The sequence below is a fragment of the Colletotrichum jinshuiense genome, chromosome 4 (assembly GCF_051148585.1).
Source record: "Colletotrichum jinshuiense chromosome 4, complete sequence".
NCBI classification, from domain to species: domain Eukaryota; kingdom Fungi; phylum Ascomycota; class Sordariomycetes; order Glomerellales; family Glomerellaceae; genus Colletotrichum; species Colletotrichum jinshuiense.
The window spans coordinates 1307901-1320130 of NC_139311.1; the positions used below are offsets into that span (position 1 = coordinate 1307901).

The 12230-nt window shown below is 54.3% G+C and overlaps 3 protein-coding genes across 3 annotated transcripts; 2 read left to right on the top strand and 1 right to left on the bottom strand.

Moving 5' to 3' along the window:
* Positions 1 to 582: 582 nt before the first annotated feature.
* On the bottom strand, positions 583 to 2314 carry EsH8_IV_000332 (cytochrome P450; the record flags this gene model as incomplete). The annotated part of the gene is made up of 2 exons (XM_083265222.1): positions 583 to 2108; positions 2182 to 2314. 2 exons carry the CDS (start codon positions 2312 to 2314, stop codon positions 583 to 585), a joined length of 1659 nt encoding a protein of 552 aa, XP_083124117.1.
* Positions 2315 to 4447: 2133 nt separating this feature from the next.
* On the top strand, positions 4448 to 5977 carry EsH8_IV_000333 (uncharacterized protein; the record flags this gene model as incomplete). The annotated part of the gene is made up of 2 exons (XM_083265223.1): positions 4448 to 4538; positions 4623 to 5977. The coding sequence occupies 2 exons, from the start codon at positions 4448 to 4450 to the stop codon at positions 5975 to 5977; spliced, it is 1446 nt and encodes a 481-aa protein (XP_083124118.1).
* A 3036-nt stretch (positions 5978 to 9013) lies between these two features.
* On the top strand, positions 9014 to 10984 carry EsH8_IV_000334 (dynamin family protein; the record flags this gene model as incomplete). Its single annotated transcript, XM_083265224.1, has 1 exon — positions 9014 to 10984. The coding sequence occupies one exon, from the start codon at positions 9014 to 9016 to the stop codon at positions 10982 to 10984; it is 1971 nt and encodes a 656-aa protein (XP_083124119.1).
* Between the last annotated feature and the right edge of the window lie 1246 nt (positions 10985 to 12230).

Consider the following 12230-nt stretch of genomic DNA (forward strand, 5'->3'; position numbering starts at 1 on the left):
ACCCTGCATCGAACCCAATGATATGGTGTCCTGCCACATGGCCGAGTTCGCCTACGCAACCTGGTGGCGCAGCTTGTCACTAGTCATTTAGCGCCGCATGCTGCATGCAAATTTGACTATATATGATATTTTGGCTGCCGAGCAAACTGCAGCCAAGAATTGATCATCATTGAGCAGGATGGCCCTCCCTCAAAACTACCAATGCCCTGGACGTGTGCTCAGCGTGGTTACTGGGTGTTGTGGTCATGCAGACAGGTACATTGCGGTCACCTGGGTACGACGAATTTATACAAAAAAGAACATTGCAATTAGTCTAGATCTATATATCCAGCTCTATGTCTATATCATGAGATCTACCCAAACCAAAACAAAACCCACTTTCATCCCCGCCACTCCCCCAAAATGCTGCGCCATACAATGCTCCAGGGTATACACTGACAATGATGGTACAAAATGAACTTGTTACTCCCGAACTCTTTCCCGCCCCGCACCGCTCTCGTCTTCAGTTTGAGAACCACAGGAGGGGGGAGAAAGAAGAAAAACACAAAGAACCGGCTCCCTCAGAAGAGACAAGACGCCCGTTTAGGCCTCAGACCTGGGGGGCCACTTGACTCTCTTCTCAGCGCGCACGTACAAGTTGTTGGGGCGGATGAGCTGGAACATGGGGTCGTACTCGACGGGACCGTCCTGGGCCATGGTGAACTTGTAGCGCCAGATGAGCTTGGGCAGGAAGACCTTGACCTCCTGCAGAGCGAAGTTGAAGCCGATGCACATGCGAGGGCCGGTGGCGAAGGGGATGTAGGAGGCGTTGGGGCGGTTCTTGACCTTGTCCGTGTCCCAGCGGTCCGGGTCGAAGCGGGCAGGGTTGTCCCAGACGAGGTGGTTGTTGTGGATGTGGTGGATGGCGGGGATGCAGATGGAGTCCTTGGGCAGCTTGTAGCCTCCCGGGAGGATCAGGTCGACCTGGGAGGTACGGGCGGGCTGGTACGAGGGGTTGTGGCGACGCTGGGTCTCCTTGATGTACTTGTCGAGGAAGGTGAGCTTCTGGGTGAGGTCGGCGGTGATCTGGGTGTCGGCGTCGAAGCCGTTGTCGACGAGCTCCTGGAGGAGGCGCTCCTGCATGCCGGGGTAGGCGACGAGGCCGTAGAGCAGCCAGGAGAGGAGGGACGAGGTGGTGGTGAAGCCGGCGCCGGTGGCGACGACGAGGGGCTCCATGATGCGGTCGCGGGGCAGCTTGTTGCCGCGGCTGTCGCTGGCGCGGAGGACGTAGTCGACCATGTTGTCGGCCTGGAGGGCGGCCTCCTGCAGGTCGAGGTTCTCGGTGCCGCCCTGGGAGGCGGCGTTGATGGACTCGTTCATCATGTCGATGATGCGGCCGCGGGCGTCGCGGAGGCGCTTGGGGTCGCCGAAGGGCAGGGAGGCGTACCAGCTGCCCATGGAGGTGATCTTCTTGTTGAGCTCGAGGGACTGGGCGATGCGGATGACCATCTCGTGGGGCGGGGCGTCGACGGCGGTGAAGTGCTTGAAGTCCATGCCGAGGACGAGCTTGCCGACGGCCTGGGAGCCGAGCTTGAGCATGTAGGGGTAGACGTTCCAGGCCTCGTCCCTGTCGTCGAGCTCGTCAAAGACCTTGAAGGCATCCTCGATGGTGGCCTGCATGGTCGGGGCGTAGTGGCGGACGGCCTTGGGGCCGAAGGCGGGGGGGAGGAACTTGTGGACCTCCTTCCACTCGGGGGTGTTCGTGTCGCCGAGGAAGACGCCCGACTCCTGGTTCTTGATGGGGTAGAGGGGGTGGCCGGGGATGATGTTCTTGGTGAAGAAGTCGCTCTCGGAGAAGAAGATGTTGGCGAGGGCGGGGTCGTTGGTGTGGTAGATGACGGAGCCCATGTTGTTGGTCTTGAAGAGGGGGCCGTACTTCTCAAAGAGGCGCTGGTGGTTGCCGAGGTGGTCGGGGTAGACCTCGAAGTAGTTGCCGACGAAGGGCAGGCCCTGGGGACCGGGGACCTCGCGGACGGCGTGGCCGTCGATGGTGATGGCGACAGGGCCCTCGACGGCGAGCACGTCGGCGACGGTTGTCAGCGCATCTTCTCCGAAGACAAAGCCAACGCCTGGAAGGTGCGCATGTTAGTTGATGCTGTTCACATTTACCATTTACGGTGGGGGAGAAAGAAAGTGACATACCCTTGTGGTCGACGACGGCAAAGTGGGAGGCGGCGAGATGCTGGAGACCCTCCTCGTCTGTTGAGGCGGGGATCTCAAACTCTGTTGTGACTGAAGGGTCTTCACCCAACAGGTAGAAGCGTTGTGATGACATGGCGAGGGGGATGTGTGTGTGCGTGCGTATGTGTGTGATGTGAAAGTCGCACAAGTGTGGGTGGTCTTGATGCAACAGTAGGATTAAGGAGATGGAGGATAGAGTGTGTAGCGGACAGGATAGATAGATAGACGTTCCAGGCCAAGTGGTCGAGTTCTACTGGGGAAGCGCAACGGGTTGACGATATATAAGTAACAAGGGAAAAAATAAAAGCTCGCAATCGCAACAGTACGTACCGCAAGGGACGGCACAGCTACATCGGGCAGTGAGTGGTGTAGCTTATCCAATCCGATCCCATGCAATGTCAATTCCTTTTTGGTGGAAACACGCTGGTGCCCATTTTTTTGCGAAGGGGAGACACCAAAAAAACGAAAAAGTGGCCTGCCGAGGTTCATCTCAAAGGTCCCTGGGCCGGGGGGTTGATGACTTCATGGGCGCTCAAGTCCGAGAAGAGCGGGACCCGATAGGGACGAGGGCGAGGGCATTGATGGTTAAACGGCCCCGTCGACGTTGACGGGGCGTGGGACGGAGAGAAACCGCGGCTCTGCATGGCGTGGCACGATGACAGCGGAACTGTTCGCACTGAGGATGCGGGAGCTTTGGGCGCGCGCAGCCACAGCATGATGGAAAGGGAAAAAACGGAGATTTGGGGCGTTTGATGGGCGCTGATAGGGCTAGATGCCGTGGATGATCTGCGCTAGCTAGGTGTGCCGAGGCGAGACAAGGGGGTAGTGGTTTTGTGTGTGTGTGTGCTGTACCCGTACTGCATAGGACTCCATACCGCATACCTGCCTAGTACATCGTGCTCCGAACACTATGTAGTGTAGGTAGGTGCGTGTGAGAGCTCTTGGTGGTGGCTTGATAAGAAGCTCTCTCCCTTATTTTCTCGAAATTGGGAGTGGGTTCTTCCAGAAGGAAAGCGGCCCCCACCGTACTCCCCTGCCCCTGCTTCCCCCCTGGCCCGCCCCTGCCCTGCAAAAATTTGCCGCACCTTGCTGTCGTCGCTGTTTCCTGCCGTTCAAGTCCCGAAATCCGTCGCCTCGGCTCGTTGAGCCACCCACGTAATTCTTCGAGGCCTGGGCTGGAACGACCCCGTCCAGAGTAGTCATCATTGGACACCTCACGGGCACATGTGTGATGCGCCCAATCACCGCCGTGCATTCCGCTTAACGTGGGTCCCCATTGTGTCCAATCCCGGAAGGTTGAGAGGAGAATTCGAATCTGGCATTTGATCAGAGCCATCTCTTGGCCCTGCGGCACTCATCAGTCGGTAGCGACTCGCTAATTTTGTTTTTTTATTTTGTTATTATTTTGGCCTCCCTCCGTCGCAACTCTGTAACTACAGTGTAATTGCTGCGTAACAACGGGCTGTTTTTCTGCCCTGTGCCGCCACCTTCTGCCCTCATAGTACGTAAAACCGGGGATTGAAAGCCGGTTCGCTGCGAAAGTTCACCGTCGGCGACTCGCGCATTCACAGCAAACAAGGCGCGTCGACGTCAGTCGCCCGCAAATCCCATCGGGACCGCCGAGGCGCACGCCGTTGTGGTGGGTGGAACGGCCCGGCGTCCAATCCCGTCGCCTGCTTTGTCAGGCACCCGCCGCCGACCGCGGCCGAATCCGCCTTCTGCTCCTGCCCTCGTCAATGCTCCCATGGCCCATGCTCCATCCATCGACTTTATCGCGCCTCCAGACCCAGAAATGCCCACACTTGGCTTGAGCCTCGGCATCTCTCCCTTCCCTTCCCCCTCCGGATATTGCGCCGTTCCCAATCTCTGACGGCCGATTGCTCGGGGGGTGGTTTATTTTTTTCACCAATTGTGGATATCCCGTCTTGTTGTCGCATGGCGCAATGCGCACCACCCCTCGATAAATAATAATGCTGCGCTGCCTCAATCCGAGGCCCGTTTCTTCGAAGAAAGGGGTCCTGCCCATATGAATCTGCTCGAGTTTCCGTTGACATATTTCCCTCTTCTCCAATACGACGGTAATTCCTTTTATACCCGCGCAACCCACACTTGAAACCCAGTGTCACAACATCGACATCCCACCAACAACCCTCCATCCCCTTCCTTGCTCTACTCCCCCCCGAGATAATACCCACACATCGACACATACCATACGCACACGCACACAATGGCATCAACAGAAGGCCAAGAGTACACGGCCAAGGAGGTCGCCCTCCACAGAGAGGCCGACGACTGCTGGATGGTCATCCACGGTGAAGGTAAGCTATCGCCCATACCCCTGTAAACCCGTTGCAGAAAAAGAAAAAGGTCCCTTGTATGCTAACCAACCGTCACCGCAACAGTCTACGATGTCACAAAATACATTCACGACCACCCCGGCGGTGCAGATATCCTGGTCGAGGCCGGCGGCGTTGACGCTTCCGAGGCCTTCGACAACGCGGGCCACTCCGAGGACGCCTACGAGATCATGGCCGACTTCCGCATCGGCAAGCTCAAGGGCGTAAACAAGCGCTCCGCCCCCAAGGCCGTCCGCCTCGCCCCCAAGTCCCTCACCCAGACCCCCGCCGCCGCCGGCGCATCATCCAGCTCAGCGGCCCGCGTCGCCTCCCAGGCCGCCGCCGCCGCCCTGTTCCTCGGCCTCGGCGCCGTCGCCGCCCGCCACGCCTCCTCCACCTCCGCCGGCCAGGACGCCATCGCCGCTCTCCAGAGGCTCAACCTCCAGCTCCCCGCCTGGCTCTCCTTGGGCGGCAACGCCGCCCGCCCCAAGCGCACCGGCTTCGGCTTCGTCGAGGGCTTCGCCGTCGCATCGGCCATCTTCGCCGTCGCCGGCTCCCTCGCCGCCAAGGAGCTCTCCAAGCTCCTCCACTTCGACCTCACCCCCATGAAGTTCCGCCCCCACAAGAAGATCCCCAAGGTCGCCCGCGCCAACCCCCTCCTGCAGCGCGGCTGGCTCGACCCCGTCACCTACCACCCCCTCCCGCTCGCCGAGAAGCACCTCATCGCCCCCAACGTCTACCGCCTCGTCTTCGAGCTGCCCACCCCGACCACCGTCCTCGGCCTGCCCATCGGCCAGCACGTCGCCATCAAGGCCGAGATCGACGGCAAGTCCGTCAGCCGCTCCTACACCCCGACCTCCAACAACTCCGACCTCGGCCGCCTCGAGCTCGTCATCCGCTGCTACCCCGACGGCCTCCTGACCGGCAAGCACCTCGCCCACCTCGAGGTCGGCGACGAGGTCCAGTTCCGCGGCCCCAAGGGCGCCATGCGCTACCAGCGCAACCTCGCCAAGCGCATCGGCATGCTCGCCGGCGGCACCGGCATCACCCCCATGTACCAGCTCATCCGCGCCATCTGCGAGGACGACCGCGACACCACCGAGGTCAGCCTCATCTACGCCAACCGCTCCGAGGCCGACATCCTCCTGCGCGACGAGCTCGAGGCCTTCGCCCGCCGCTACCCCCGCAACCTCAAGCTGCACTACCTCCTCGACTCGCCGCCCGAGGGCTGGGCCCACGGCGTCGGCTACGTCACCAAGGAGATGATGGCCGAGCGCTTCCCCGCCCCCGGCCCGGACTCGCGCATCATGCTCTGCGGGCCCCCCGGCATGGTCAACGCCGCCAAGAACTCGCTCGAGGCCCTGGGCTTCCAGAAGCCCGGCGCCAGCGCCAAGATGACCGACGCCGTCTTCTGCTTCTAAGGAAGAGGAACAGGAGGAGCACAAGAGCTGTTTTCATTTTGTTTGTTTTATAATTTTCTTTTTTTCTTCTTGTGAGAGATACCACCGAGGGAGAGATGGAAAATAGACGTGGGCGAGAAGGTTCGCTTTTGTATTTCTTGTAACGGGGGTATGGGCTGCATTGCATCGTAACGGAGTCAGCGAGGGGGGACGGGGGACGGATGGTGCATCGGGGTCGGTTCCTTGGGTCGACGAACATCATCTGCACCGAATGTCGATTACCTACCTGTAATAGAATACTTTTCATTTGTCGTCAAAAATAGAACTAGACATGAACAGACACATACGCCCCATTCATTCAGCGTCCCGGCATCCTTGCTCACTGTGAGAAGCCAAATTGAGTAATCGGAACTGCATTATGTGTTGCGTGTTTGCTAATGGGTTCCTGCGTTTGCTTGGCCGTGCATATTCGGTTGGATTCCTGGCATTCTATTGGCGCTAGACTTTTCTCTTGCAACGTGCAAAAAGGAAAATGAGTAAGGCTGGTCCGAGAATACACAATATGGACATTTTCATTGTTGATTCGTTCAAAGCACACATCTAGGATTTGGAGGCAAGCCCTGCGCGCAGCAACGTCCGAAATCGTCGGGCTGCGTGTTGGGCCACTAGCATTGCTTACATGGGGTTAACTGAGGAGCCAAACCTCCTGATCTCTTACTAGCCGCGGAATACGTCATTAGAGAAGTTCCGCGGAACGGAAATCGTGATGAAGAAGGGCAAAACTAGAAAGTCAATGTCAAGAAACTCGCCATCCCTAGCCACAATCCGAGAGAAATCATCCGCAAAATCCATCCTTGTTACAAGCAGTTTCCATACAGCACGTCCCGTTGGCGGGGGTTCCGCCGCCCTCCTATCGAAATCCCATCTGTCATATCCAGACTCAACATCGCTGATAGAGGGAGTAGCGTCAAGGCACTGTTTTTCTTTTCTTTTCCGGAACATTGTTTCGGGCAGATTCTACGCCGAATGATTTACCAGTCTTACGATACATGTCTGCAAGGCCAGGAAGCAAAGTGAAGCGTGATAATGGGTTGACGGTGAAATCATGACACTTATCTATACCAAGCCGTTGGGCTCCAGTAAGACGAAGCCATATGAGCGTGAACTATTAGAACCGGGAAGGCGAATCAATTAGACTATGGGACGTATGCTTGAGTTAAGAAGGACAAGCTCTTTGGAGCGCTGTACTGAGGTGGTTATCTGAAGGTGTGAGGTTTCAGCGACGACTGAGAAACCGAATCGGTCATTTCTCAATCCTCCGAGTTGGAGATTCCGCCAAGAATCGCCGTTCGTATCGCCGGGTCGTTCACCAGCTCACAAATCTTGACTAAAACAGCGTCGTAACAATGATTAATGGATCCGTTCTTGCTGAGCAGATGATCTGGTACTTGTGTTCGTGTGTCCCACTCTTTTGCAGCTGGCGCGTGCCAACACTACGCAATCCTCCAGCCGTGTACCGTCGAATCCTCTCAATCAAGTCACATCAACCAGTCGCGCTCCTCAACACTGTTTGCCATTTTCACCATCCGCCTTAGTGACTAACGCGTTTACATCCTCTTCCAACGGTCTTTTTTGCTCTATGCCCGTCTTGAAAACCTGGTATCACGACCTCTTGGCAAGGTGGATGTTTATTAAGAGTGTATGGTGAGGTTTGAGTGAGAGGATATGTCATGTGGGTTGGGACAAGACAGAAATACTTTGACCTAGATTCAAGGTGACACCTTGGCTGCCATTCAAGTTACGATATAGAGAAGGTACAGTTCGGTCCGAGGCAGAGAACATCAGGACGGGCGGGCTGAACACACGAGTCGCTCACGCGAGCTTAAAGGTACTACGGGTAGAAGCTAGAGTATCTTTCTGCGGCTTAGCCTTGTCAATCGGATCCGGAAGCCTGCCCGTATTCGCATGAGTGACTTTTTATTTATTCTTGCGCAAGAAGTTCTCTTATATACTTGTTTCAGTTTGGGGTGCGAGAGGAAGCAATGTGCTTTGTTCATTTTGCCCTTCTCGGACTCTGCGCTCCAACATTGCCCATAACCATCCAAGAGTGTACTCATTTGGGGAAGGATGCCGGCCTAGCCGCCGGATGCTGTCCCCTGTATTACCATCTTGGGAAGTTGACATGGTAGTTGGAAGAGAAACAGCAGCTTTTTAGCGCCAACAGATGCACCGGATACCCATGCGATTGCATGGCTCACACCCACTGGGAGACAAGCCGCCTAACCACACATGGCCGAAGGAGCAGCGATTCTCCTTGCCATGGCGTAAGGTTGAAACATCCGACACCTGGGTTGGTTGTTCGAGTGTTTTTCAACAGCAGAATCCATAGTTGGAAGCAATGACCGATGGAATGCTTGCGCCAAGACTCGCAAACGACATTTTTCAACTGGGGAACAGCAATCCCCAACAAGGAAGCTGAGTCAGGTTCTTGCATATATACTCAGATCGCAATTGTTAATCAAAGATATCTGCACCAAGAAATGTTGGATTACAGGATTGGTTAATGAAATGGAATTTTGGGCACAACCCTGGGCAATGCTCTCTGCACCGGAATCTCTTGTCCTGATAAGGGGTTTCCGTACCTGTACGACAGGTCATAAGACCATGTTGCATGCACACGGTCTTCCGGTGGACCTATGGATATCTGCGCAATACATCCACACAATTGACCCCAACTGAGCTTGACGCGCAATAAGAACAATTGTTTCGCGTTGTGTATTCGAACTGTCGTGCTGTTTTACCACGGTACTGATCACTGGCAGGGGTTGGGCCTCCTGCATTTCAGCTGCGTCAGGTTAAAATTACATTTCTTGGGCTGCGCCGCTCTCTTCAACTACCAACAATGCAAAATCATTGGTCGACGAATGTTGCTCCTTAAAGTGCCCATATTTGTATTGTGAGCTATTAAAAAGCCACGGACGCAGGAAAAATTCCGGCTGCTCATGCGCTCTTACTAGTTCCCCTTACAACACCACGCTCTTACAACGTCAAATCACAATGTCTGAGACCACTCTTGAATTCACGGCTCTTGATGAGCTGAACAGTGTTGAGACCAGAACAATATTTGATGCCGCCAACAAACTGTCCTCCCTGGGCGTCAGCAGAATCGCTAACATACCTCAGATCATCGTCGTCGGAGATCAGTCATCCGGAAAGTCGTCCGTACTAGAAGCCATCTCCCATGTTAACTTTCCAGCTCAAGGGGGCATCTGCACCCGATTCGCAACTGAGCTGGTTCTCCAACCAGGCAGCCAATGTGTGACTGCAAGTGTTCAGTTCGCGGACAGCACCAAGCCACCCTATCCATTGCAAGTTGCAAGCTTCGACCAAGACGAAATCAAAAAGACCATCCGTTCCGCAACAGAGAACATGGGACTCTCCGACACTGGTTGCAATTTCTCTAAGGATGTCTTGCGCGTAGAGATACAAGCGCCCGATATATACCCGCTCACGCTGGTCGACCTTCCGGGGATTTGTGACATTGCAACAGCACCGCAATCAGCTGAAGATACGGCGACTGTTATGGAGCTGGTGAAAGGTTACATGAAGAATCCAAACAATATTATCCTTGCAATTATCTCCGCCGACAACCAGTTAGCCAACCAAGCTATTTTGCAAGAAGCCTTAAAGTACGACCCTACCAAGATGCGGACACTTGGTGTTATAACTAAGCCAGACCTTCTACACCCGGGATCCTCAGACGAACATGAGTATCTGCAGATTATCCGAAGCTATCCTCATGAGGATGCCTACAGCTCAGGACTCGGTTGGCATGTTTTACGCAATCTGGCAGACCATGAGAAGGATCTTGGTCCCCGAGATACAGTTGAAGAGCAATTCTTCAAGTCAGGGGCTTGGGGTTTAATTCCTAAGGCAAATCGTGGGGTTAATTCTCTACGAGTAAAGTTAAGTCATATACTCCACGACCACATTAAGAGGAGCCTACCGGCAGTTCTTGCAGATATTGAGAGCAATCTGCGCGTCCGAGAAACCAAGCTAGACCAATTAGGGAAGCCTAGAACTACCCCAGAGGACATGAGAGCCTATCTTGTTGACATCGCTGGTAACTTCCAGAGACTGGTCCACGACGGCATCTGGGGTCATTATAACGACCCATTTTTTGGCGGCATCAATGGAACGCACCGAAAGCTTCGGTCTAAGCTCCGAAATTTCAACCAGGTTATCCGACACGTCTTAATCGCTTTTGGGTCTGCACAGGAAGTGGTTGGCCGCTATGGTACTACACAGCAGCCTGAGTTACCTGGGTATCTCGTGGGGCTTCTAGAAACATACACCAGTGCCCTACCTGACCCTGAAGTCGTTACCTGGGCAGAGCTGTCTGCCCAGATGGAATTTCAAGCGGCCACGAGCCAGGGCACAGAGTTCCCGGGATACACCAATATGGATATCGTGATTCAACTCTTCCAGAGGCAGGCGAAGCCGTGGCAGCGTATTGCTGAGCTGCATCTTGAAAAGGTTACCAACGATGTTAAGGTGTTTGTGGACGAAGCCATTGAACACGCTGTCGGACCCCTCAGATCAACTAGCACGACAGCTGCCATTTTTTCCACTTACGTGGATGACTTCTTCGATGAAAGGGAACAGTTGCTTTCATCCAAGTTGAAGGAAATCCTACGGCCGTTCAAGGAGGGATATGTACTGCCTGTTGATGGTGGCTTTCCTGAGGCTATGGAAAACACAGCAGCCGAGCGTGCCACAGACAAAACGGAAAGCGGGAGTGATTTGGACCAGAAAAAAGATATTATAATTTTCTCCCAAAGCAGCAATGACTTTGGGATCAAGCGTATCGTAGATACGATGCAAAACTTCTACGATGTAAGCTTGATTTTCCCGGACAAGCAAACAAGTATATATGCTGACCAAGTCTTTCCAGATGGCGTTACGAACGTTCACAGACAACTTAATTCACCTCGCAATCGAGAGTTGTCTGATCCAGGATCTTCCTAGTATCTTTACTCCAAGACTAGTGAGCAGCATGGACAATGAAAAGTTGACGCAGCTTGCTGCTGAGTCCGAAGAGATTCGCGAATATCGGTTTCAGCTCCAGGAGGATATTAAGCTTCTCAGGCAAGGGCTTGAAAAATGCCGCCCATACAAGCCAAGGGCAACAGGAATTGTTGGGTCTCATGCCCAACCGCTGCTAAATCCAAAACAAAGCTTGGGCTCGGTTCCATCTACTGCGCGAACAGTTCCACAAATGCAGCAGCAAAACGCCTCAACACATGAAGATTCAAAGACTGCCAGTAAGTCATCAAGTCACTTAGCCGTCTGGCTCAACTCAACACTGATACAATAGGCTAGTTTCAACTCATCAGTTAGAGAAGCCTGGCAGCGATGATACCAGAGCAACTGCGGAGGCGTCCAAATTGAAAACTACTAAACAGCACGCCATTGGAAATGCTGGTGCCGGCAGACCGACAAAGACACTGACAGAGTCACGAACACCTTCAATTCTGGAAACCCGAAACACTACGTTTGATACTTCGAAAGCCCCGCCTCCGCCTGGTACCGGGTTGTTTGGGAGTTCATCATTTGGAGCCAGCTTGTCAAAACCAGCAACTGGGTCAGCGGCTCTTTCAGCCAATAACAAAACTTCGTTGTTCGGTAATCCAATCCCAAGCACCGGTAATGGTCAAACAGCTAGCTCAGTCTCATCCACTGAGCAGCCGACTGGTCTCTTTGCTACCAGAGCGGCAAGTTCATCACCAGCTCCGAAAGACAACACGGTACAGTCAGGCGGAATCTTGGGCAGCGTTGCAACAACACCTCTGGTTTGGGGAATTACGTCGACACAGTCAAAAGGCGGATTGGGCGGCTTGGGAGCAGGATTTCCTCCATCGTCGAGTGATGCGACTAAATCACCTTCTGGTGGGTTATTTGCCGGCTACACTAAGACTTCATCGCCGGCATCCAAGGGGACGGATGCAAATTCAGGCCTATTTGCTCGCTCTGTGCCGACTTCATCAAGTTCGTCCGAGGTTCCCACCACAGGGGGATTGTTTGGAGCCTCATCTAAATCGCCTTCTTCAAACCCTCTTAACTTTAAAACTGTGCCGCAAACACCAGCCCAAAGTCAGGGTGCGTTTTCGAAATGAAACAGAATCTTTAGGGAAAGGTAATCTGTGCTAATACCTAGTGCAAGATGGAGCTACCTTCTGGAGTCAGATTAGGCATGATGTCAAGATGGTTCCAA